Source organism: Melospiza georgiana, chromosome 23 (assembly GCF_028018845.1).
Source record: "Melospiza georgiana isolate bMelGeo1 chromosome 23, bMelGeo1.pri, whole genome shotgun sequence".
Classification (NCBI taxonomy): Eukaryota; Metazoa; Chordata; class Aves; order Passeriformes; family Passerellidae; genus Melospiza; species Melospiza georgiana.
Window position 1 is genome coordinate 6,930,470 of NC_080452.1, and position 22,384 is coordinate 6,952,853.

A 22,384-nucleotide genomic window follows, 5' to 3' on the forward strand; every position below is an offset into this window, starting at 1 on the left:
ACCAATCCAAAAATGCCAACATCACCCAGAAAATGGAGGACAAGAAGAAGAAGAAGGAGAAAGATAGAACACAGATTCCTCCATCTTGCCTCTTGAACCCCCATTCTAAAAGCCCCAAAATTCTACTTTTCCACCCTGTGACAAATGAACTATTATTCTACTCAAACCCTTGTGGCATGTAACTCCTCACACAAAGTTGGGAATTGTTTCCATGGTTTAAAATCAAAGGCACAGGTGTTTTTACTCCGTGCCAAGGACTCTGAGCACCTTCCCAGTGTCTCGAGCCCTCCAGGGCAGTCAGAGGAATGTCCTGTTCTGACACCCTCTGATCTCAGGAAACCATGGCCAAAAGGGCTTTCAGAGAGCATTCTAAAAGGGGTTTGAGAAAGCATTCCAAAGGGGTTTCAAAGCATTCCAAATGGGGTTTTAGAGCATTCCAAATGGGATTTCTCCATGGGAGTAGCTCCAGCTGGAGCTCAGCAGCCCAGGAGGGCACCAGGAGCATCGCTCGGAGCTGAACATGCAGAGAATTCCAGAATGGTTTGCTTGGAAAGGACCTTAAAGCTCAGTTCCATGGAAAACCTGAGATCCTGACCTCCAGGGAAAACACCCTTAAAAGTGAGGAGAGCAGGGGAACAGCAGTAGGGTTTAAGAGCCCCCATTTTCAACTCAGATTCCCAAACCAGAGGACACCTGCCCAGCCCTGCAAACACATCCCAGAGACTCCCTGAGCCCCTCAGAAAACCAGCACCCAGTGGAGAGTCAGAGCAAACAATGGAAAAGAACAGAGGGCATTATCTGTGTTTTTTTAAGTCTCTTTATTGCAAATAAACACTGACAGATATTTATGCTCAAGTGCACAGAGCACACAACGCACAGCACGAACAGACACTGCAGCTTTTAAACCTAAAAAAAAAAATAAACCACTTAGAGAAGGCAGCAGAACAGGAAAGTTCACAAGCAGCTGGGTGAGATCCATCTGGCCAAACAATGCAGGCAGAGCTGCAGTGCAAACGAAGCAGGGGGACAGCAGGGGGACAGCAGCAGGGGTGGCATTGGCACTGCTCGCCCTCAGAGGGGCACAGGGTGAGCCTTGGGGACACCCCCAGGGCAGGTGGCCCTGGCCAGGCTGGTGCTGGTGCCTCTCCTCCCTCAGCTGTGATACCAATGGTAGTAGAACCCACTCCCCTGGCCAGTTTGGAGAGCTGATCCTCTCTGATATCACCCTAATCATTAAGGAGCTATGAACCAGCAGTAGCCTTTTAAAATAAAGAGGGGCCTCCTTAATGATATGCCTCAGCTAAACCCCAACCTCTCATTTTTTATCATGACACACTTTCTCTTTAATCATCCGGCCCAAACTTCTGTCATTGGTATCAACAAATCCCCCCTCTAACAAACCACCCATTGCTCCAAGCACCACCCCCTGAACCTGACCATGAACTGAAGCTCCTCTGACCAATTTTCAAGCCCATCCTTGCTAGGAATCCCACTAATCCTAATCTCAATAACATTCCCAGCTCTCCTACTACCTTGGCAGCCAGGACGGGCTGGGTTTCAGTGTCACCCACCCGAGCTGCTGGGAAGGGGACACCTGGCACAGGTGACAGCTCTGAGGTCACAGCAGTGTACACAGAGCAGCCAGCCAGGCTGGCTTGAACTCTTTTCCCCCATTTTGCAGTTTTTCCCAGATTTAAGAGCAGCTTTTAGCCCAAGTACTCCTTTTTCTCTGCAGTGACACACACACAGGGGCAGGCAGGCCCCACTGAAGGTGACAGCAGCCAGCTCCACCTGTGCTGCTTGAAACAGAGGCACAGAAATTCAGGGGCTCACAAAACCCTCCCCAAGTCCCGGGGAAATGCTCAGGAAGGTGCCAGGCTCACATTCACACCCCCAAATCCACCAGGCCGCGGCACTGACGCCACTGACAGCGCGAGCTGTTCCACCAAAAAACATCTCTAAAAACCCTCGTTGTGCAAGGCCTGTTTGTTCTGGGGTGTTTGCAGGCCCAGTGCCAAGGGAAATCAGGTGGTTTCAAGGAAATCCCTGGCACAGGGAGCTGCCAGGAGGTGCCCACTGGCATCACCCCAGCCCTGCAGCCCCTCAGGGCAATGATCTGCTCCCAGATTTGCTGCTCTGCTCCAGGTATGTTTGCTTTAAACCATTTCTCAAGGCTAAAAATGCAGGAGGAAAAAGCTTTAATTAAAGCACTGAGGCACAAACACTGCAGAGAAAGATGGAATTCCACCCCACAGCCCCCAAAAGGAGCCAAACTGCAAAACACCAGATTTTCAGCAGTGATTAAAAAACAAAAGTCACGACCACCAACAACAAATCAACAGCGACATTCACAAATCCCAGCAGGTAAAAATATAGATTTTTTTTTTTTTTTGTCTCCTTACAATCATTTACTGCTCAGTGATATGAACATCTTGAACTCTTCAGCAAGTTATCCCAGCATTTTTGTGTGTAAACATCCTACAGTACATTTTCCACTCCTTTTTCCAGAGCAGGAGGGGTTTGGTCAGAGCAGCCAGCCTGACAAGGACGGGTTTGTGCGTTCAGAGCACTTTGGAGTGTGACAGTCAGGACTGCCATGGACAGGCTCTAAATCTCTTCCTTCAACTTTTTTTTTATTTTTTCTGGTTTATTTCTAAACATAAAAACATTTAAAATCCAAAACCAGACCTGGGGGGGGAAAAACCCTGAGGAGAAAAACAAATAGAAACTCAATTTTTCACCAGCAAATTTCACCCTTTTGTGGCACAACTGCTTTAGATCAACACATTTTTCCACTCCTCAGAAATCCTGAGGGGTCCAGATTTGTGCCTTGGTCCTCTCTATCTCAGTTTTATCAAATTACAACTCTGGGAGTGTTTAAAACAACCAAGTTTGAGCTCAAAATGCCCAGGTTAAGCCTCAAGCTCTGGGGTTGCTGAGCTCCTCCACAACCAGGGCATATTTTCCCTGCTGTGGGTATATCCAACATTTATTTACACATTTAAAATAAGCAACTTCTGGGGCCCAGAATTGCTCAGATAAATCCTGGAGTCATTTGGGAACAGCAGGTCCAGAACAGCTTTTTGTTCTGGACCCAAATGTTCCTTTTTTCACCCAACCTGAGGGTCCTGCCCTTATTGCAAGAACAGCTGGAGTGGGGTAAAATGGAGTTTGGCAAAATGCAAGTCAAGACTTGTGGGAGAGAACTGAAAATTGGGGTTTGGTGGGGATTTAAGGGAAGGATTTAAGTTAAGACACGGCCACACAGAGCTGCAAACTCTACAACAGCTTAAAACTATGAAAGGCAGCATTGGGAACATTCACAGCTTATTCAGAGGCAAGTTAAAAGCTTGTTGTTGGGCCTACAAATTTGGTGTAAAATAAAGAAAACTGGTAAAAACCCTTGTGCTTCCTGCAAACCCTGCCCAGGAGCCCTGCTGGTCCCAGCCACGCTCCCATTTTTGGGGGTAAATGGATAAAAACACCCCAAAAATGCAGGAAAAATGAGTGAGAGGATGGAGTTTTGGTAGGGAGGAGAAGCTAAAATAGGGGTTGAGGTGGGATTTAAAGCACTGGGAGCTGTGCTGATCCCAGAGAGGGGCAGGAGGGTTCATTCCCATCTGTCCCTCACAGGAGGCAGTCCATGGGATGGATTTCTGGGTGTCAGATCCAAGAAAAAGCCTGGAACAAACATCCAAGCCAAAAGGAACTGGCTCAGATTGGGGGATTCACAGCAGCACTCAAGGAGGGAAAGTCAAACCCTACCAGGAGCTCCCTGGATGGCTGAAAACCAGAAAAAAAAACTGAGTTTGAACTTGGAAATAACTTGGAAATGGAGAAATAAAACCCGGGGGATTTGGCCTGGAAATGCCTTTTCCAAAGAAAAGCTGCCTCAGCGAGTGAAAACATGATTATTTTGTCCTCCCACTGTGGTTAATTTGGGCTCCTGGCCAGGAGGAAAGGCGTGGGACACGATTTCAACACCCGGGGATGCGCTGGCTTGGGAGCACTAAAAGCAGCTTGGAAAAATCTCCACAGGAAATCATCTCCAGCCCCATGGACAGACACTGCAGCATTTGGAAAGAAAAAAAGACACAGACAGGCTCTAGAATCACAGTTCAAGGCAAGTGCTGGCCAGGGTGGCTCACGGTGCCCCAGGGATGCTCCAGCCCCGGCTCCTCCTGGTGCTGGAATTCCCAGCTGGATCCAAGGGGAAAGCAGGAACTCCTACACGCCCAAAGTGGCCATTTTCTGCAGGGAAGAGAGAAACAGGAGAGGTCACAGCAAGGAAGGCAGGAGGGGGTAAAGCAGGAGGCAGCTCAGCTCATGGAGAGGTGAGGCCAGCTCCATGGAGCTGCTGCCCAGGGCAGGAACCACCTTAGGATTTGCTCCATCCCTTCCATCCAAGCACAAAAATATGGGAAATGTGTGTAGTGACACCCACAAAGGGTAGTTTTACATTTTTGGCTTTAAGACATCTACAGCATGGCATGGCAAAAAGCTGATAGGCCAAGAAATGCTTATAGTGTATTGTAATTAGGGAATAATTGGCTTCTGGTTGTGATAGTGTGAATTATAATATCTGTCTTGTCTCACCCTTCAAATAAGACTGAAAATGGAATAAAAGTTTTTAAACACCTCTCAGTTGCCCCATCTCTAGGTCAGGAAAAGGTATTGTCTGACACACAAAGACCTGTTTCATTCTTTACATCACCCTTCAGTGATTTTTTAAGATTTTCTAAGCCTTCTGATGTTTATATTCTTGTAGCAAACTTTCTCACACACTTTCTGTATAAATAACTCATTGTTTTGCATTCTTTTATGGAGGAAGAGAAATTTGATGGACTGTTGGTTTGCCCAGTGTCATTGGAGAGGGGGCACTGTCACCCTCCAATCCAGGGTCACTTTTATAAATGTTGGAGTCAGAAAATAAACTTTCCCTTTTCTTCTTCACCTTGAGAGCAGCAGTGTGCACTTGTGTTGTTTTGTGTCCTGTAGTGACACTTCAGCCTCCTGCCAAACCCTGAAGGGTTTTCCCATCTCAGCCTGAGCCCACACAAGCTCAGAGAGGTGGAGAAGCTCAGGAATAGGCAGGCAGGTTGGTTACTCAGGGTTTCTCACTTTTATTTCCCTTCTCCATGGGGAATCCCACTGCCAGAACCACCCAAGAACCGTCACAGCGACCACCTTGTAAATTAACCACAACAAATAGAGAGCTTTGATTAAACTCCTTCCTCTGCCTCACTCAGGGCCCAACAGACACCAGGAACACACTCAGACAGTGAAAATCAACGACAAATCCACAATCCAGTGACTCCTACAAAATCCCTGAGAGCAGCAATGTCACCACACCCTGTCCTGGGACACTCAGCTGGGATCCTGCCCTGCTCAGCACCATGATCCATCCCATGTCCTGCTCCAGGCATGGAGCAAGCTGGGCTAAAACCACAATTTCCAGCAGCCAAGCCCAGTTGGAGCCCCTGGATCAGCAGGCTCAGCCCCCACTGAGGTCCCCCAAAACCTCAGGTTTTATCCAGCACAAGATTCCTTCTGCTCCATGGGTTTGTCTTTGCCCAGGGTGGTTTCCATGCAACAGGAATCAAGAGAAATCCAACTTACTAACCCCAAAGAGAGCACACCCAAGCTGCTTGCAGTGGTGCTCAGAGGCAAGCATTTCCCTCTGGAGGCTGCAAAGGAAACAGAGAAGCACAGCAGGGCTCAAAGTGCATCTTACAGAGACTGAAATAGGAAAAGCAGCAAAGCAAATGAGGGAGGAGTGAAGCAGCCCCAAAATTTCCTGTGAGCCCAGGGCAGGGTTGTGATGCAGCATGAGGTGATAGAAGGCAGGGACAGCACTGGGCTGCAGTAAAAAATTGGGACAAAGAGGGTATTGATAACTTTTCCAATTAGGTTTTGGCCCAGAAGCAAAACCCTATCCAGAATAAAACCCTGTGGCACTGATGGAAACCTGCCTGTGTGGAGCCTGACTGCGAAAAACTGGCACCACAATTCCAGTTAGATAGGGGGATTTGGATGTTTTGGGGTTGGTTTTGAAGGGGTTTTTCAGTTGGTTTTTTTTCTTAATCCAACCCAGGCTGGATAATTTCCATGCAGAAAAAGACACACTGCTCACAATCCTGGGCAGGGTCTGGATTTCGGAGACAACTGTCACGAACATATTTTATGAAAAATCCTTTTGCTAGGAACTTTTCTACTGAGAAGCTGAGAGGCCTCAAGAACAAAATGTAAACAATGGTTATCTGCTGCTGTGGAATGCAACAGGTGCATCTGTGATTGGTCTCATGTGGTTGTTTCTAATTAATAGCCAGTCACCATCAGCTGGCTCAGACTCTCTGGTCAGTCACAAGATTTTATTATCATTCTTTTTCTATTCTTAGCTAGCCTTCTGATTAAATCCTTTCTTCTATTCTTTAGTGTAGTTTTAATATATAATTTTCTTTTAATATAATATATATAAAATAGATATTATAAATAAAATAATATAATATATATAATATAAAATAATATAATATATACTTATATATTATAGAAAATAATATAATAAATCAGCCTTCTGAAACAAGGAGTCAAGATTCTCATCTCTTCCCTTGTTGGGGTTGCCTGCAAATTCAACAGAGGACCCTGAGCAATGGTGGGGAGGGGGAGCAGAGGGATGGCACCACCTGGACAGTGACTTCCAGCTGTGGCTGCTCAGCCCCTTTTTGACCTTCCAGGGATGGGAAAGGCCCCTGTCAAAACCCTGTGGCACTGATGGAAATCTGCCTGCGTAGAGCCTGACTCTGAAAAACTGGCACCAGAATTCCAGCTGGATTGGGGAATTTGGATGTTTTGGGGTTGGTTTTGAAGGGGTTTTTCAGTTGTTTTTTGTCCTTAATCCAACCCAGGCTGGATAATTTCCATGCAGAAACAGAGACCCTGCTCAAGATCCTGGGTCTGGATTTTGGGGAGGACCCTGGGCGATGGTGGGGAGGGGGAGCAGAGGGACGGCACCACCTGGACAGTGACTTCCAGCTGTGGCTGCTCAGCCCCTTCTTGACCTTCCAGTGGTGGGAGAGGCCCTCGAGCTTCCAGGGATGCCAAAACCCCGTGGTACTGATGGAAACCTGCCTGTGTGGAGCCTGACTCTGAAAGACTGGCACCACAATTTCAGCTGGATTGGGGAATTTGGATGTTTTGGAGTTGGTTTTGAAGGGCTTTTTCAATTAATCCAACCCAGGCTGGATAATTCCCATGCAGAAGCGGAGACCCTGCTCAAGCTCCTGGGCAGGGCCTGGATTTCGGGCAATGGTGGGGAGGAAGAGCAAAGGGATGGTACCACCTGGACAGAGACTTCCAGCTGTGGCTGCTCAGCCCCTTCTCCAGCTTCCAGGGATGGGAGAGGCCCTCGAGCATCCAGGGATGGGAGAGGCCCCAGCAGGTGGAGGGGTTTGCTGCCCAGGCTGTGGTGCCGCGGGCGCTTTACGGTGTCGGCGCTGGCCCGCGGGGTAAAGCTGTTCCTCCTCATCCTCACAGGGCTCTGCCTGCTGGGGAGGTCGTGCTGATCCCACACAGAGGGAATCACCAGGAATGAAAAGGGGGAACCAGAGTTTAAAGGCACGAACGTCACACACCTCCAGCAGCCCTCCCTGAGCGACCCCACACCGGGCTGGGCCTTCCCCAGCTCTGCACCAGCTTGGAAACAACTTCATCCAGCTTGGAGACAACTGCAAAGTGATTTTTCAGCAGTTTTACTTCCCTTTGGGACTTTTGTTTTGCTTAGGTGGCTCTGTTTGGGTGGTGGGTTTTTTTTTTATTTTTTTGTTTGTTTTTCTTTCTCTCTGCACGAAGAATTTAAGGAATTTAAGTGAAAAAAAAATAAGCAAATAGAAAACACTCCCTTCTTCCTGCTTCTTCTGCCCCAAAACAGCTGTGTAACCCAAGCAAAGCAAAGAACAGAAGCAGCCACCAAGTGGGCAGCAATGATTTCCATGCAGGGGTCACAGAGAAGTTGGAAAAGTGATAAATCCCAGAGTGGTTGGGGTTGGAAGAACCTTTAAGCATCACCTAATCCAACTCCCTGTGAGCTGGAAACCACAAGGATCCACACAAATCATGCCAAATGTCCTCAGTTTGGCATCTGACAGAGCCTCCAGGCACAGCTGCAGGTTCCCAATATCCCCATTCCCTCAGCACAAAGGAATAACCAGATCCCAGCCCAAGGGATCTTCATAAACTACAACAAAAAGCCTGAATGGATAAAACCTAAAATCAGATGCATTCAGAGTTCCTGTGAGCCAGCAGAGCTGGTTTGTGCTCTCTAATTGGGGGAATTAATTAGAGGCAATCACTGAGGTTTTCCTTACAGTCCCTTTGGAAAACAGGGTTTTTGCAAAGTCAAGGCCCTCAGAGATCTCCCCCAGACTTTTGAGGTGGTTACAAGGTTAAATAGCAATTTAAACAATGGCAACAGTCATTTAAACAATGGCAGAGAGAGGATTTCAGAAAGAGAAAACTCATCAAGACAAGGAGAAAAATCCACTTTAACCCTTTTGCCAAATTACTTTTTGAAATTACCAATAAGCATCAGCAACAAACACTGCACTGAAAACTGAGAGCAAAACCTGGAGTTTATAATCTTATACCCTAAACTTGCCCATTTCTGTTCCCTACAACAGCTCTGAAAAATATCCCCACTGGCCTGGGAGGCACCTTAAAATTAATTCTGATTTTTGGGGGTTATTTCTCCCAAAATAGAGAATCCTTCTGCTCACTGAAAGGCACCAGGCAGTTCTAGCAAGTGTTTTAAGTGTTTTGTGGCTTGTTTTGGAAAAGGTGGGGCCAGAGGGGTGCAGCAAAACTTACTGAGTTCAGGGAGGGCTTTTCCCGGTGGGTGTTCACTGCCTCCACACCCATGGAAATTGTCTCCACTTTGCAGCCTTCACCCCAGAGAAAGAGAAATTTATATGAGTAATTTATTAACAAAACAGCAGGGAAAATGCACAGGAATGAATCTCCTATTTATAAAAATAACACAGATCATAAATCCACAGTTCACCCCGCAAACAGAATTTTACACTTGGTGGTTTTTAAGTGTGAGAGCACAGCCCTGAGTTGTTTGGGCTGCACAGAAAAGCCAATTTTAACTGACTGCACCCCAAGTTTGGAGGCACAGCCTTGCTGACCCACAAAAATTGGGAAAAAAATTGGGAAAAATTGGGAAAATCCAATTGTTTAAAAGAGAGGTCAGGGGAGAAGACCCTGCACCTCCACATCTGCTCCCTACCCCCCCAGAAGCCTTTTCCTTGTTAATTTATTGTATATTAACCAGAAAATAACCTCTTGATGTACTACCAAAGCTTCTAGAGCGTGGCCAGGTGCTGCCACACATGGACCCAAACCTCCCACAACTTCCCCCCACACAAACCAGGAGCAGAATTCAAATTAAAAATGAAAATAAAGCAGTTATTTACCATAGGCAACAGGTGTGAGCTTGAAAATGGTGTGGAGGGGGCAGCGCAGGTAGGGCAGCTCATCTAGGGCACAAAAAGGTGTTTTGGGGTCACCTGGGATGCCACAACCCCCCTGTCCCCACCCCAGCCCCACAGCAGCACTGGGATGTCCCTGCCCACCACAGAGGGTCAAACTAAACCCTTTTAAGGGTCTTTTTAACCCAAATCATTCTGGGATTGAATGGGAATTGTCCTGGGAGTGAGGGTCTGTGGATGGCACTCAGGCTCTCAGATTAAACCCTTTTAAGGGTCTTTTTAACCCAAATAATTCCAGGATTGAATGGGAATTGTGCTGGGAATGGGAGCCTGTGGATGGCACTCAGGCACTCAAGATTAAACCATTTTAAGGGTTCTTTTACCCCAAACTACTCCAGGATTAAATGGGAATTGTGCTGGGAACCTGTGGATGACACCCAAATTAAACCATTTTTAGGGTTCTTTTAACCCAAACTGTTCCAGGATTGAATGGGAATTGTCCTGGGAATGAGAGCCTGTGGATGACACCTAGATTAATCCATTTTAAGGGTGTTTTTAACCCAAACCATTCTAGGATTGAATGGGAACTGTCCTGGGGATGAGAACCTGTGAATGGCACCCAGATTAAACCATTTTAAGGGTCTTCTAAACCCAAACTATTCCAGGATTGAATGGGAATTGTCCTGGGAGTGAGGGTCTGTGGATGGCACTCAGGCTCTCAGATTAAACCCTTTTAAGGGTCTTTTTAACCCAGTAATTCCAGGATTGAATGGGAATTCTGCTGGGAATGGGAGCCTGTGGATGGCACTCAGGCACTCAAGATTAAACCATTTTAAGGGTTCTTTTACCCCAAACTATTCCAGGATTAAATGGGAATTGTGCTGGGAACCTGTGGATGACACCCAGATTAAACCATTTTAAGGGTTCTTTTAACCCAAACTATTCCAGGATTGAATGGGAATTGTCCTGGGAATGAGAACCTGTGGATGACACCTAGATTAATCCCTTTTAAGGGTGTTTTTAACCCAAACCATTCTAGGATTGAATGGGAACTGTCCTGGGATTGAGAGCCTGTGGATGGCACCCAGAGAGTCACTCAGGACAGCAGTGAGGCACAGAAAATCAAAATACAGGAGCTGGGAATGACTAAACCCTTTTAAGGGTCTTTTTAACCCAAACCATTCCAGGACTGAATGGGAATTGTGCTGGGGATGAGCCTGTGGATGGCACCCAGATTAAACCCTTTTAAGGGTGTTTTTAACCCAAACTATTCTGGGATTGAATGGGAATTGTGCTGGGGATAACAGCCTATGGATGGCACCCAGATTAAACCATTTTAAGGGTCCTTTTACCCCAAACTATTCCAGGATTGAATGGGAACTGTCCTGGGAGTGAGAGCCTGTGGATGGCACCCAGAGAGTCACTCAGGACAGCAGGGAGACACAGAAAATCAAAATACAGGAGCTGGGAATGAGAGAGGAGGCCAGGCTGGCTCAGGGCTCTCCAACACCGGGCAGTGCTGGGTCAGGGGTTGGATCCCACCCTCTAAAAGGGCTTTTCCAACCCAAATAACTCCATAATTCCACTTGCAGTGCCCAGGGCCAGCCAGAGGAAACCTCTTCAATGGCACAGGGCTGGGAAAGCACCTCAGCAACAGCCGCCCACAGGAGATTTATTCAGAGCTGTATTTGAAAGTTTATGAAGTTTTTTTAGAAGTTTATTAATGTCATTAAAAGTTTTATGAAGCTCTAGTGCCACTCACTGGAGCTTGCAGGACACTGGAACATTCCAGGTGTGTGTGCTGTGCAAGAAATCAGCATTTCCCTGGGGTGGAGCACTCCTGCCACCCCTTCCAGGCCACTGAGGCTCTTAAATTCATCAGAAAATGATGAATTTTTATTTTCCTTTCCATTAAAAACCAATCCTCTACACATTCTGCTGAAAACAGCTCCAGAAACAACATCTGGGCAGCAAAACAGCAGCACATCCCTGGGGAGCTCCTTGCACTGCTGCAATTCAAGGGTTAAACCACTGCTGAAAAATTTCCTTTCCTCCTTTTTTAAACAGCTTGTTAAAAAAAAAAACCCACCTTGTTAAAATAAAAATAAAATAAAATAAAAATAAAATACAAATAAAATAAGATACAAATAAAATACAAAAATAAAATAAAAATAAAATAAAAATAAAATAAAAATAAAATAAAAATAAAATAAAAATAAAATAAAAATAAAAATAAAATAAAAATAAAATAAATCCACCCAGTCATTCCAAACCACCCTCCCAAAAACCCCATGAGGTTAAACCACTGCTAAAACGTTTCCTTTCCTCCTTTTTTAAATAGCTTGTTAAGAAACCCCCACCTGGTTAAAAAAATAAAAATAAAATAAAAACAAAATAAAAAATAGAATAAAAATAAAATAAAATAAAAATTAAAAAAATAAAATAAAATAAAAATAAAATAAAAATCCACCCAGTCATTCCAAAGCACCCTCTCAAAACCCCATGAGGTTAAACCACTGCTGAAACATTTCTTTTCCTCCTTTTTTAAACAGCTTGTTAAGAAACCCCCACCTAGTTAAAAAAATAAAAATAAAAAAAAAATTAAAATAAATAGAATAAAAATAAAATAAAATTAAAGAATCCACCCAGTCATTGCAAACCACCCTCCCAAAAACCCCATGAGGGGAAGCAGGGACAGGAGCCATCCCTTTATTTTTGTACCTGCACTCTTGTCAAGAAAATAAGCCAGGAGGCACCTCATAACTGCCTGGTGGGAGATAACCAGGACATTTCCTTGCCTTTCCAGCTCCATAATTACTGGCTCCAGGCGCTGCACCAAGTCCTGGTAGGACTGGAAAACCAAACAGGAACTGGTCAAGGGGTTGTGTAAACACAGGGTTAAACAGAGGTGGCAATTAACACAGTCACATTCAGGGAAATATCTGTCAAAGCAGCAGAAAGTTCAAGGAGGTTATGGGTGGTGGGGTAAAAATAGTACAAAAAAAAGCCAAAAAAAGGCAACAGCAGAAAGTGAAATTCGGCGTCAGAAGCCTCAGACTGTGGGAGGGCTCGGATTACTGGGAACTCAATGAGTGCAGTCAGGGAAAAAACCAAATAAAATAGTAAATGATTCATTTAAACAGGTTGTGAAGCAAAGCCAGAAATTACTCCAGGCCACACCCAGGATAATTTTGTTTCCCAGGTGCTTTCTCAGTGACAATTCTGGGATGCAGAAACCCCTTGATGGTGTCTGAGGGCAGCACCCAGCAAGTGGCCAAATGAATGGACTGAAAATGGATCTGCACACCCCAATGGGGGAAATCAAGAAACATTTCCCCCAAAAGACAATTGGGATCCTTAATAGTTTTCATTAGGATGAAAATTTGCAATTTTGCATAGAAATATTGGCAGAATAACTTCCAATGGAATCAGTTTTAAGTCCAACTCCCACATAAATGTTTGTTCCACTGCACTGTGTGTTGTTGCTTTTTAGGGTCCTCACCTCCCCTCCAGGGTAACGATAAAGATATTTCTCCTGATCCCTCATGGCAAACTCCTCTGGATACTTGGCTTCAATTTCTGCATAGGTCATTTCTTCACAGACCCCCTGAGGGAAGGAAAAACTGCTTACCACAAACAAACCTCATTTCATCAGAGGGCCGGCAGGGAGGGCACGAAAAGCAGAGGCTGAGGCCAAGATCCCTTTTTGGCATGGAAATTTTAGGTGTTGCAAGTGACCCAGCCCTGCCCCTGGCGTGGGTGCCAGGCTGGTTTGAAGAGGCTGGGCTTTGGTTTTTATCTCAAAACCAAAAAAAAGATTACATCCCTGGTGTTTGCCAGGGATGACAAATGAGCCCTCACCTCCCCAGCAACCAGCCTGCAATTTCCTGAGGGAATCAGAGTGGGAGCAGCAACCTTTGGCCAGGCAGGAGGGTGTGACAGATGTCTGGGATGTTCAGTGCTCTTTTCCTCCTCCACACCACCTGGAATATATCCCCTGGCAGCTCTGAGCACTCTCAGCCCTCTAAAAACCACCCCAAACCCCATACTGGAAGGCTGAGCTCCATTAATACAAAAACATGGCTATAAATCAACAGAAATTGTGGGGTTTTGTTTGTTTTTTTCTCTGCTTTTGTTGGGGTTAAGATTGAAGGCACTTGAGATGTTTAGACTTTGGTGTTTATTGCTTCTTATTAGTGCTACAGCCTCACAGCAATGAGTCCTGTAATCTTTTATTAGTAAGGTATAGAATGGTAAACTATTTTTTGTTATAAGCTTTTTAAGGCTAAACTACTTAATTAAGAAATGATACCTAGATTATTTTCCCTTTTTAACCCAATAACTGATCTCTTGAAGCCCATAGTTTGGACTTTCCTGTTTAATTATAAAATACCACCCAAACCCATGGAGAAGAAAAGGAGGAGGAAAAGGAGGAGGAAAAGGAGGAGGTGAACAACAACAACCTGTCTCCACCCTCAAATCTCCATCTTGCTTCATATTTATTACTATATTCTAACCCTCTAAACTTTAAGTTTTCTACTCTGTGACATTACACACTTCTAACCATCTCCACACCTGTAATCCCAGTGCTATTCATCAATTTTTCTCCACAGCCTTGGGTCCAATGCAGTGCTCTGCACAGAAAGTTGAAAATTCTCACCATCCAGGGCTCCAACACAAATCAGCTGGGTTTGTGGTGATTAATTTGGCTTTAAACATCACTCCCCGCCTAGAAAAGCTGAGTTTTTTTAAGCAGCCTCTCACTCACAGCATCAATCTCGTTGAGGATCTTCCACTGCTCATAGAGCACCCCCAGGCACTCTGCTGTCTGGATTGTCCTCTTCAGCTGGCTCGTCCACACCTTCAGGTCCACGATCTCCTGCTCCTCAATGAACTTCTTCAGAGCATGGGAAAACTGGGGAGAAAAGCCCCAGGGAGGTTAGGGGGAGGGTGATGCCTTTTTGGGCTCCCTAAAAACACAGGTCGGACAAAATTAAGGGAATAAAAAGCAGGTATATTTATTGAATATAAATATTCAGGTGTATTTAGGGCAGGAAAAGCCCCACAAGGGGACTACACCCAAAAATGGTCTATAGGTCACAGGTTTTCACTCTTTTATAAATTGGGTCTATTTGCATGTTGGGCGTTAATCCTCCAATTACAGCTTCAGGTAATGAAATCATTTATCCTCAGATAATGAAGTAATTTATTCTCAGTTTGCTGCCCACAACTCACTTTTGTTTCCATTTCTGGGGCCTGAGGCAGTGAGGTGTCCCTGATTTCCAGGCCTGGAGAGGAATTGCTGTGTCTGCCCAAAACGGGAAAGCAGCAGCTCACAGTGAATATGGAGTTTGCAGTTATGCAATAAAGAACTGCAGGATTACAAATATATTAAATGCAAAAAAAGCTAAAATCCTAAGGCATTGAGGGGGCAGGGGAGCTGCAGCTGCTCAGAGCATACTTGGGGATGTGGAGCCTGATGCCTTCAGATTTTAACCTTTCTAATTTACTTTAACCTTTATAATTTTCAAATCCTGTACTGCATTTGTGCCCAACTCTAAACTCCATATAAAGGGTTAACTACCATCTTCACATTTTCAGGCAAAACAATCCCTCTGGGCTTGGAATTCAAGGAGAAAAGGGTGAACAAAAGTGAACTGGGGGTATCTGACTTCATTACCTGGAGCTGTAATTGCAGAATTAACCCCTGATATGCAAATGGACCAAACTTATTTCAGTCTGAAAAACTCATGACCATCATTTCATCTTGGGTGCAGCTTCTGACTGCCCAAGGTGTAACTATTTAGGCCTTTAATAAATATCTACTCTTATTTTCTTAGTCTTGTCCAGCCCCAGACTGATCTGGAACAGAGTAAAAAGAATAAATCAGGTATTTATTGAAAGGCAATAAAACAGGTATTTATTGAAAAGCCTTTAAAGGATACAAGAGCCTGGACAGGGCTACACCCAGGATGGGTCCCAGTCATGAGTTTTTACACTTTTATAAGTTTTGGTCCATTTCCATGTTGGGGTTAATTGTCCAATTACAGCTTCAGGTAATGAAGTCCCAACCCCCTGCTCTGCTCCCCTCAATTCACTCTTGTTTATGCTTTTTGATTCCCCAGCTGGAAGAGGATTCTTTAGTCTAACTACCCTGTTTGAAAACCAGATACAGTTTATATCAGAATATATTTTCAATAAGATATTACTTATATTCTAATGTTATTATTTCCAACATTTCTGTTTTGCTTTTTCAACTGTACTTAGGAGCATTTTCTGATTCTATTAAACTGTATTTTTCAGTTGAGTCTTATTTTGAAAGTCTAAGTTATGTAAGGCTTCAGAAAGGGATGTTGGGGGATCAGCCTGGCCCAGGAAGAGGAATTTGCTGCAATAATTTGTAAAGACTGAAAAGGTGATGCATATGTAGTGAAAGCCAAAGCAGATGATTCTGCAGTGATTAGGACAGAATATGAAGGAGATGCTGCTGTAGAGAGAAAATGATAGATGATAAAAGTGTTGAGAAAAGGTCAGGAATTGTAAAGGTATTGAATGTGTCAGGCAGCACCGATAGAACAAGAGGACACCGTTTCAAGCTGCACCAAGGGAAATTTAGGTCGGATATCAGGAAAAAGTTTTTTACTGAAGGAGTGATAAAGTTCTGGAATGGCTGCCTGGGGAGGTAGTGGAGTCACCATTCCCTATGTGTTTAAAAAAAGACTGGATGTGGCACTGGGTGCCATGGTTAGGGCTGGGTTGGACTCAATGATCTTAAAGATCTCTTCCAACCTGGTGATTCTGTGAAGAGAATTTACTAACACTTTATGGTGCTGTTCACAGGGGTCCCAGGATGAGGGAAGAGATGAGAATGTCGACTCCATGTTTCAGAAGGCTGATTTATTATTTTATGGTATATATTATATTAAAACTATACTAAAAGAATAGAAGAAAGGATTTCATCAGAAGGCTAGCAAGGAAAGGAAAAGAATGATAATAAAATCTTGTGACTGACCAGAGAGTCTGAGCCAGCTGATGGTGATTGGCCATTAATTAGAAACAACCACATGAGACCAATCACAGATGCACCTGTTGCATTCCACAGCAGCAGATAACCATTGTTCACATTTTGTTCCTGAGGCCTCTCAGCTTCTCAGGAGAAAAAAAATCCTAAGGAAAGGATTTTTCACAAAACACATCTGTGCCAACACCTCATACAAAGCTCAGAGCCCCACACTGAGCCAGCACAGAGTCTGAGAAACCCAAAAGCTAAAACTGAAGGGGTAACCACTCCAAGGCATCAGCCCTGGCTCCCACATACCTGCTTGCCCCGGGGTGACAGCCCAGAGTCCCCTCCAATCCTGCCCAGGAGGTTGTACTCGCTCTCGCCGTGGCGGCACAGGTAGATGGTGCGCGGCTGCACGTGGATGTTCATCAGGTAATAGACAATTTTGCTCTGGATGTAATCCTGCACTCGGTTCACCAGGAACCTCTGGCCCACGTTGATCACTTTAATGAAGGAGAGATCTCTGCAGTGGATATAAAATAAAAACAGCCACATGGGTGGTTTGTTTGAAGTAATTGACAATTTTACTCTGGATGTAGCCCTGTGTGACCGTGTTCACAGGGGTCCAAGGATGAGGGAAGAGACGAGGATCTGACTCCACGTTTCAGAAGGCTGATTTATTATTTTATGATATGTATTATATTAAAACTATACTAAAAGAATAGAAGAAAGGATTTCATCAGAAGGCTGGCTAAGAATAGAATAAGAAAGAATGATAACAAAGCTTCTGTCTCAGACAGAGCGTCTGAGCCAGCTGACCGTGATTGGCCATTAATTAGAAACAATCCCATGAGACCAATCACAGATGCACCTGTTGCATTCCACAGCAGCAGATAACCATTGTTTACATTTTGCTCCTAAAAATCTTAGGATTTTTTCCTCTCAGCTTCTCAGGAGGAAAAAATCCTAAGGAAAGGATTTTTCATAAAACACGTCTGTGACGGTGCTGCACTCGGCTCACCAGGAACCGCTGCCCTATGTTGATCACTTTAATGAAGGAGAGATCTCTGGAGTGGACATAAAATAAAATAAAACCACCAAACATGGGTGGCTTGTTTGAAGTAATAGACAATTTTATACTGGATGTAATCCTGCACTCAGTTCACCAGACCCACGTTAACCACTTTAATGAGGAGAGATCTCTGCAGTGCATATAAAATAAAAACACCCACATGGGTGGTTTGAAAAATGAGGCAGGAGCACCTGGTGTCACCCAGCTACTGCTCCTCTAGGAAGGGTAGGACAGGCTCTGAACTGCTGGGCATAAAAATCCTGCCCTGAATGGGCACCTCTGGATCCCTGGGAGTGACCAAAACCAGGCTGGACAGGGTTTGGAGCAGCCTGGGATAGTGGGAGGTGTCCCTGCCCATGGTTCTTAGAGATGGGCTTGGAGATCCCATCCAACCCAAACCATCCTGTGATTCTGCAGCACACATTGAAAAATCCCTTCAAATCTCACTGGGGACCTGTGATTCTGCAGCACACAGAGAAAAATCCCTTCAAATCTCACTGGGGACCTGTGATTCACCTGCACACAGAGAAAAATCCCTTCAAATCTCACTGGGGACCTGTGATCCACCTGCACACAGAGAAAAATCCCTTCAAATCTCACTGGGGACCTGTGATCCACCTGCACACAGAGAAAAATCCCTTCAAATCTCACTGGGGACCTGTGATCCACCTGCACACAGAGAAAAATCCCTTCAAATCTCACTGGGGACCTGTGATTCACCTGCACACAGAGAAAAATCCCTTCAAATCTCACTGGGGACCTGTGATCCACCTGCACACAGAGAAAAATCCCTTCAGATCTCACTGGGGACCTGTGATCCACCTGCACACAGAGAAAAATCCCTTCAAATCTCACTGGGGACCTGTGATCCACCTGCACACAGAGAAAAATCCCTTCAAATCTCACTGGGGACCTGTGATTCTGCAGCACACAGAGAAAAATCCCTTCAAATCTCACTGGGGACCTGTGATCCACCTGCACACAGAGAAAAATCCCTTCAAATCTCACTGGGGACCTGTGATTCTGCAGCACACAGAGAAAAATCCCTTCAAATCTCACTGGGGACCTGTGATCCACCTGCACACAGAGAAAAATCCCTTCAGATCTCACTGGGGACCTGTGATCCACCTGCACACAGACAAAAATCCCTTCAAATCTCACTGGGGACCTGTGATCCACCTGCACACAGAGAAAAATCCCTTCAAATCTCACTGGGGACCTGTGATTCACCTGCACACAGAGAAAAATCCCTTCAAATCTCACTGGGGACCTGTGATCCACCTGCACACAGATAAAAATCCCTTCAAATCTCACTGGGGACCTGTGATCCACCTGCACACAGAGAAAAATCCCTTCAGATCTCACTGGGGACCTGTGATCCACCTGCACACAGAGAAAAATCCCTTCAAATCTCACTGGGGACCTGTGATCCACCTGCACACAGAGAAAAATCCCTTCAAATCTCACTGGGGACCTGTGATTCTGCAGCACACAGAGAAAAATCCCTTCAAATCTCACTGGGGACCTGTGATTCACCTGCACACAGAGAAAAATCCCTTCAAATCTCACTGGGGACCTGTGATTCTGCAGCACACAGAGAAAAATCCCTTCAAATCTCACTGGGGACCTGTGATCCACCTGCACACAGAGAAAAATCCCTTCAAATCTCACTGGGGACCTGTGATCCACCTGCACACAGAGAAAAATCCCTTCAAATCTCACTGGGGACCTGTGATTCACCTGCAAACAGAGAAAAATCCCTTCAAATCTCACTGGGGACCTGTGATTCTGCAGCACACAGAGAAAAATCCCTTCAAATCTCACTGGGGACCTGTGATTCACCTGCACACAGAGAAAAATCCCTTCAAATCTCACTGGGGACCTGTGATCCACCTGCACACAGCCACACCTGGAGAGGGCAGAGGTGTTGGAGCACCCTGACAGCAAAGCAGCTCATGTTGCTCTAAGGGATGTGCCAAGGGATTTGCTTACTTGTCATAAGCATCCGGGTCCAGGGGCTGGTAGGTGACCTTGTAGCACTCAATCCTCTTCAGGAAATCGTCCATCACATTCTCCCTGTGCCTCTCTGGGTAGTCAGGGCTGGAAACTTTCACCTCCTGCCCAACAGACAGCTGTGAGTTAAGCAAACTCAAGAGAGAACAAAAGATGAATAACATTCCCCCCCTTTTGAAACAAATCCACATTGTTTAACGCTGCCCCGAGGAAAAACCTGCTCCTGGAGAGGAAACAAAGGGCGACTCTTAAGGCACTGAAGTGGTTGGCCCTGACAGACACCCTGGCTCAGAGCTCTGCCCTCCCTCCCTGGCCAGCACAGCTTCAAGGTCACCCATTCCCGGCTCCGCTCGATTCCCACATTCTCACATAACGGCATCTCTGGCTTTTAATAAACCTGCAAATCCCAGCTGCTTATTGGGCAGGTGAAAGGCAAGAGGGAGCTCCCTGAGCCTGTGACCTTGCACTGAGCAGCACCCAAACTCCCACAGCAGCCCAGCCTGGGAAGGGGGCAGCACCCACCAGGATGTTGGCAGCGATGACCTCTGGATCATCACAGACAGACTCCACGAAAAACACCTGGGGAAAAGGCAAGGGAGCACATTCAGAGCCAGAACTCCTGTGCCAGGGAGCCACAGAGACTGCAAATTAAACCACACACACAGCTAAAGCACTACCTTGAAAGCATTTTCCTTAGCAAAGTTCAAGATCAGGTCCCGGCGCTCCCGAGTCGTGTTGGTCGCATCGAACACCTTGGCAGAAAACGAGGAAGGAGCACTGAGCATCTTAAGCCTTTTAAACCCCAAATCAGGTGCCTGAACACCCCAGATCTGAACTGCCCTGATGTCAAGCTATTTTTAGTGCAGAGGATCTTACAGCTATTTGCCCACACTCCTCCAAGAGATAAGACTTCACATCTTCCAGAGCCACCAGGGCACAGCGTCTGCGGGACAGAAATAGGGATGGTCACAGCTGATGGAAAGCATTCCCACAGCAAAGCTTCTGAGCCAGCAGGGAGGGGTTCAAGCACCTCCCTCACAGCCCTGCACCGTCCTAAGGGCCCCAAAAATCTTGGGGCACCAAGATCTGAGCTTTGTGCCACCCCAAACTCCCACGTCCATCCCTGGCAGGATCCCTGCACAGCCTGTGCTGTTCCTTTTCCCTTCCCCAGGGACTCTGGGTTATTTTCTGCTCCTCACACCCACAGCCTGCCAAAACTCCAGTGCCCCCAGCCCTGCCAGGGACTCACTTGCGGATTTCCATGGCCTCTTTGTTGTCGTGCCTGAAGAAGTCGTAGGACTTGTAGGACTTCACTGCCTCACGCCGATACACCCCTAAATTAAACACTTCACACACGGGAGAGGGGAGGGTGAGGACATTCCTCTGGCAGGGATGTGCCAGCACGGGACAGGGTTGTGTCCCCACACACAGCCACCTACCTCTGGTGGGCACCCCGATCCAGTTGAGGTAGCGGGTGAGCTTTTTGGACATGTAGGTCTTGCCCCTGGCAGGCAGCCCGATCATCACGATCAGCGTCGGGGAGTTGGTCATGTAGGAAGCCCATGCTGCAAAAACAAAAAAAAACCAAAAAAACCCCAAACAACCCCAAAACGGCATCAGGGGCGCTGGAGAGCATAAAGTGAGACTCAGCACGGCGTTATCCCATCTCCTGGTGGATAAACACCTACGAGCATCCCAGGACGGGCTGGCTTTGTGTCCTTGTCATTAATGAGCTGCTGTGACCGCTCTGTGGTCTCCAGGTGTTTGTTAACGAGGCAGCACCGCTGCCTAATGGGGCTTTCAGCGTTAACAGCATTTCCCGCCCGGGCAGCACCGTCAAGGGCGAACCAAAGATGTTTTTAACAAAACGGTCACGTTCCCTCGGGGAACAGCCCGAGCCGGCTCCCAAAGCGCCCGCGGAGAGGCGGATTTGGGGCGAAAAGCTCGGGATGGGGATGGATGCAGCATCCGGGAGGATGGGGACAGGGAAACGCGGGAGGGGACAGCAGGGCAGGGGACAGGACGGGATCCGCGCGGGAGGAGACAGCCAGGACAGGGACGCGAGGCTCGGGGCGAACGCGCAGCCCTATCCCCCCCTCCCGGTGCCGGTTCCGTTCCTTCCCGGCCCCGCGGTTACTCACAGCACTGCTTCTCGCCGGCCCTGCCCCGCGGGGCCCCGCCGCCGCCCCGCAGCGCCGCCGACATGGCTCCGCTCCGCCGCCCCGCCGCATGCAAATCGCATGCAAATGAGCGGCGGGGCTCGCGCGCACGGCGGAGCGGCGGCGAACGGAAACCGGGCACCGAACACGCGGGAAAAGGGGCGCGGCGGGGCGGGAAAAAGCGGCCCGCGTCACGCGCGCGGGGGCGCGCGCTGGATGCAAATGAGACCGGGAGGGCGGGGCAACTGTTCGCTGTATGCAAATGAGACCGGGAGGGCGGGACAACCGTTGGCTGCATGCAAATAAGACCGGGAGGGAGGGAGAGCCGCGCGCTGTATGCAAATAAGATCTGGAGGGCGGGGCAACCGTGCGCTGTATGCAAATGAGACGGAAAGGGCGGTGGGCGGGGCGGGAGGGGAAGCGGAGCACGCGCGCCATGCAAATGAGATGGGCGGTGATGAAAGGGGAGCGAAGCTCGCTCCTTTATGCAAATCCAGGCGGGCTATGCAAATCAAATGGGAGGTAATCGTCGCGGAAGGGAGGGGACAGCAAATCACGGCGACGCAAATGGGATGGCAAGGAGGTGTCCGGCTACATGCAAATTAAGTGGGCGGTGTCACCTGCTGTATGCAAATCACAAGCCCGGCGTGCC

General features: G+C 46.9%; 1 protein-coding gene across 2 annotated transcripts; it reads right to left on the reverse strand.

Moving 5' to 3' along the window:
• Positions 1 to 801: 801 nt before the first annotated feature.
• Positions 802 to 21,796, reverse strand: PFKFB2 (6-phosphofructo-2-kinase/fructose-2,6-biphosphatase 2). 2 transcript variants are annotated; one of them, XM_058039583.1, is made up of 16 exons: positions 21,715 to 21,796; positions 21,013 to 21,138; positions 20,823 to 20,919; positions 20,450 to 20,516; positions 20,251 to 20,325; positions 20,096 to 20,152; positions 19,553 to 19,677; positions 16,804 to 17,011; positions 14,254 to 14,400; positions 12,988 to 13,092; positions 12,207 to 12,336; positions 9,471 to 9,533; positions 8,863 to 8,936; positions 7,340 to 7,558; positions 5,624 to 5,687; positions 802 to 4,251 (listed from the first exon to the last, which is right to left on the reverse strand). In XM_058039583.1, the coding sequence occupies exons 1-15, from the start codon at positions 21,776 to 21,778 to the stop codon at positions 5,661 to 5,663; spliced, it is 1,584 nt and encodes a 527-aa protein (XP_057895566.1). In that variant the 5' UTR covers positions 21,779 to 21,796; the 3' UTR covers positions 802 to 4,251; positions 5,624 to 5,660. The 2 variants fall into 2 exon arrangements, with proteins under 2 accessions (XP_057895566.1, XP_057895567.1); XM_058039584.1 differs by lacking the exons at positions 5,624 to 5,687; positions 7,340 to 7,558.
• Positions 21,797 to 22,384: the final 588 nt, after the last annotated feature.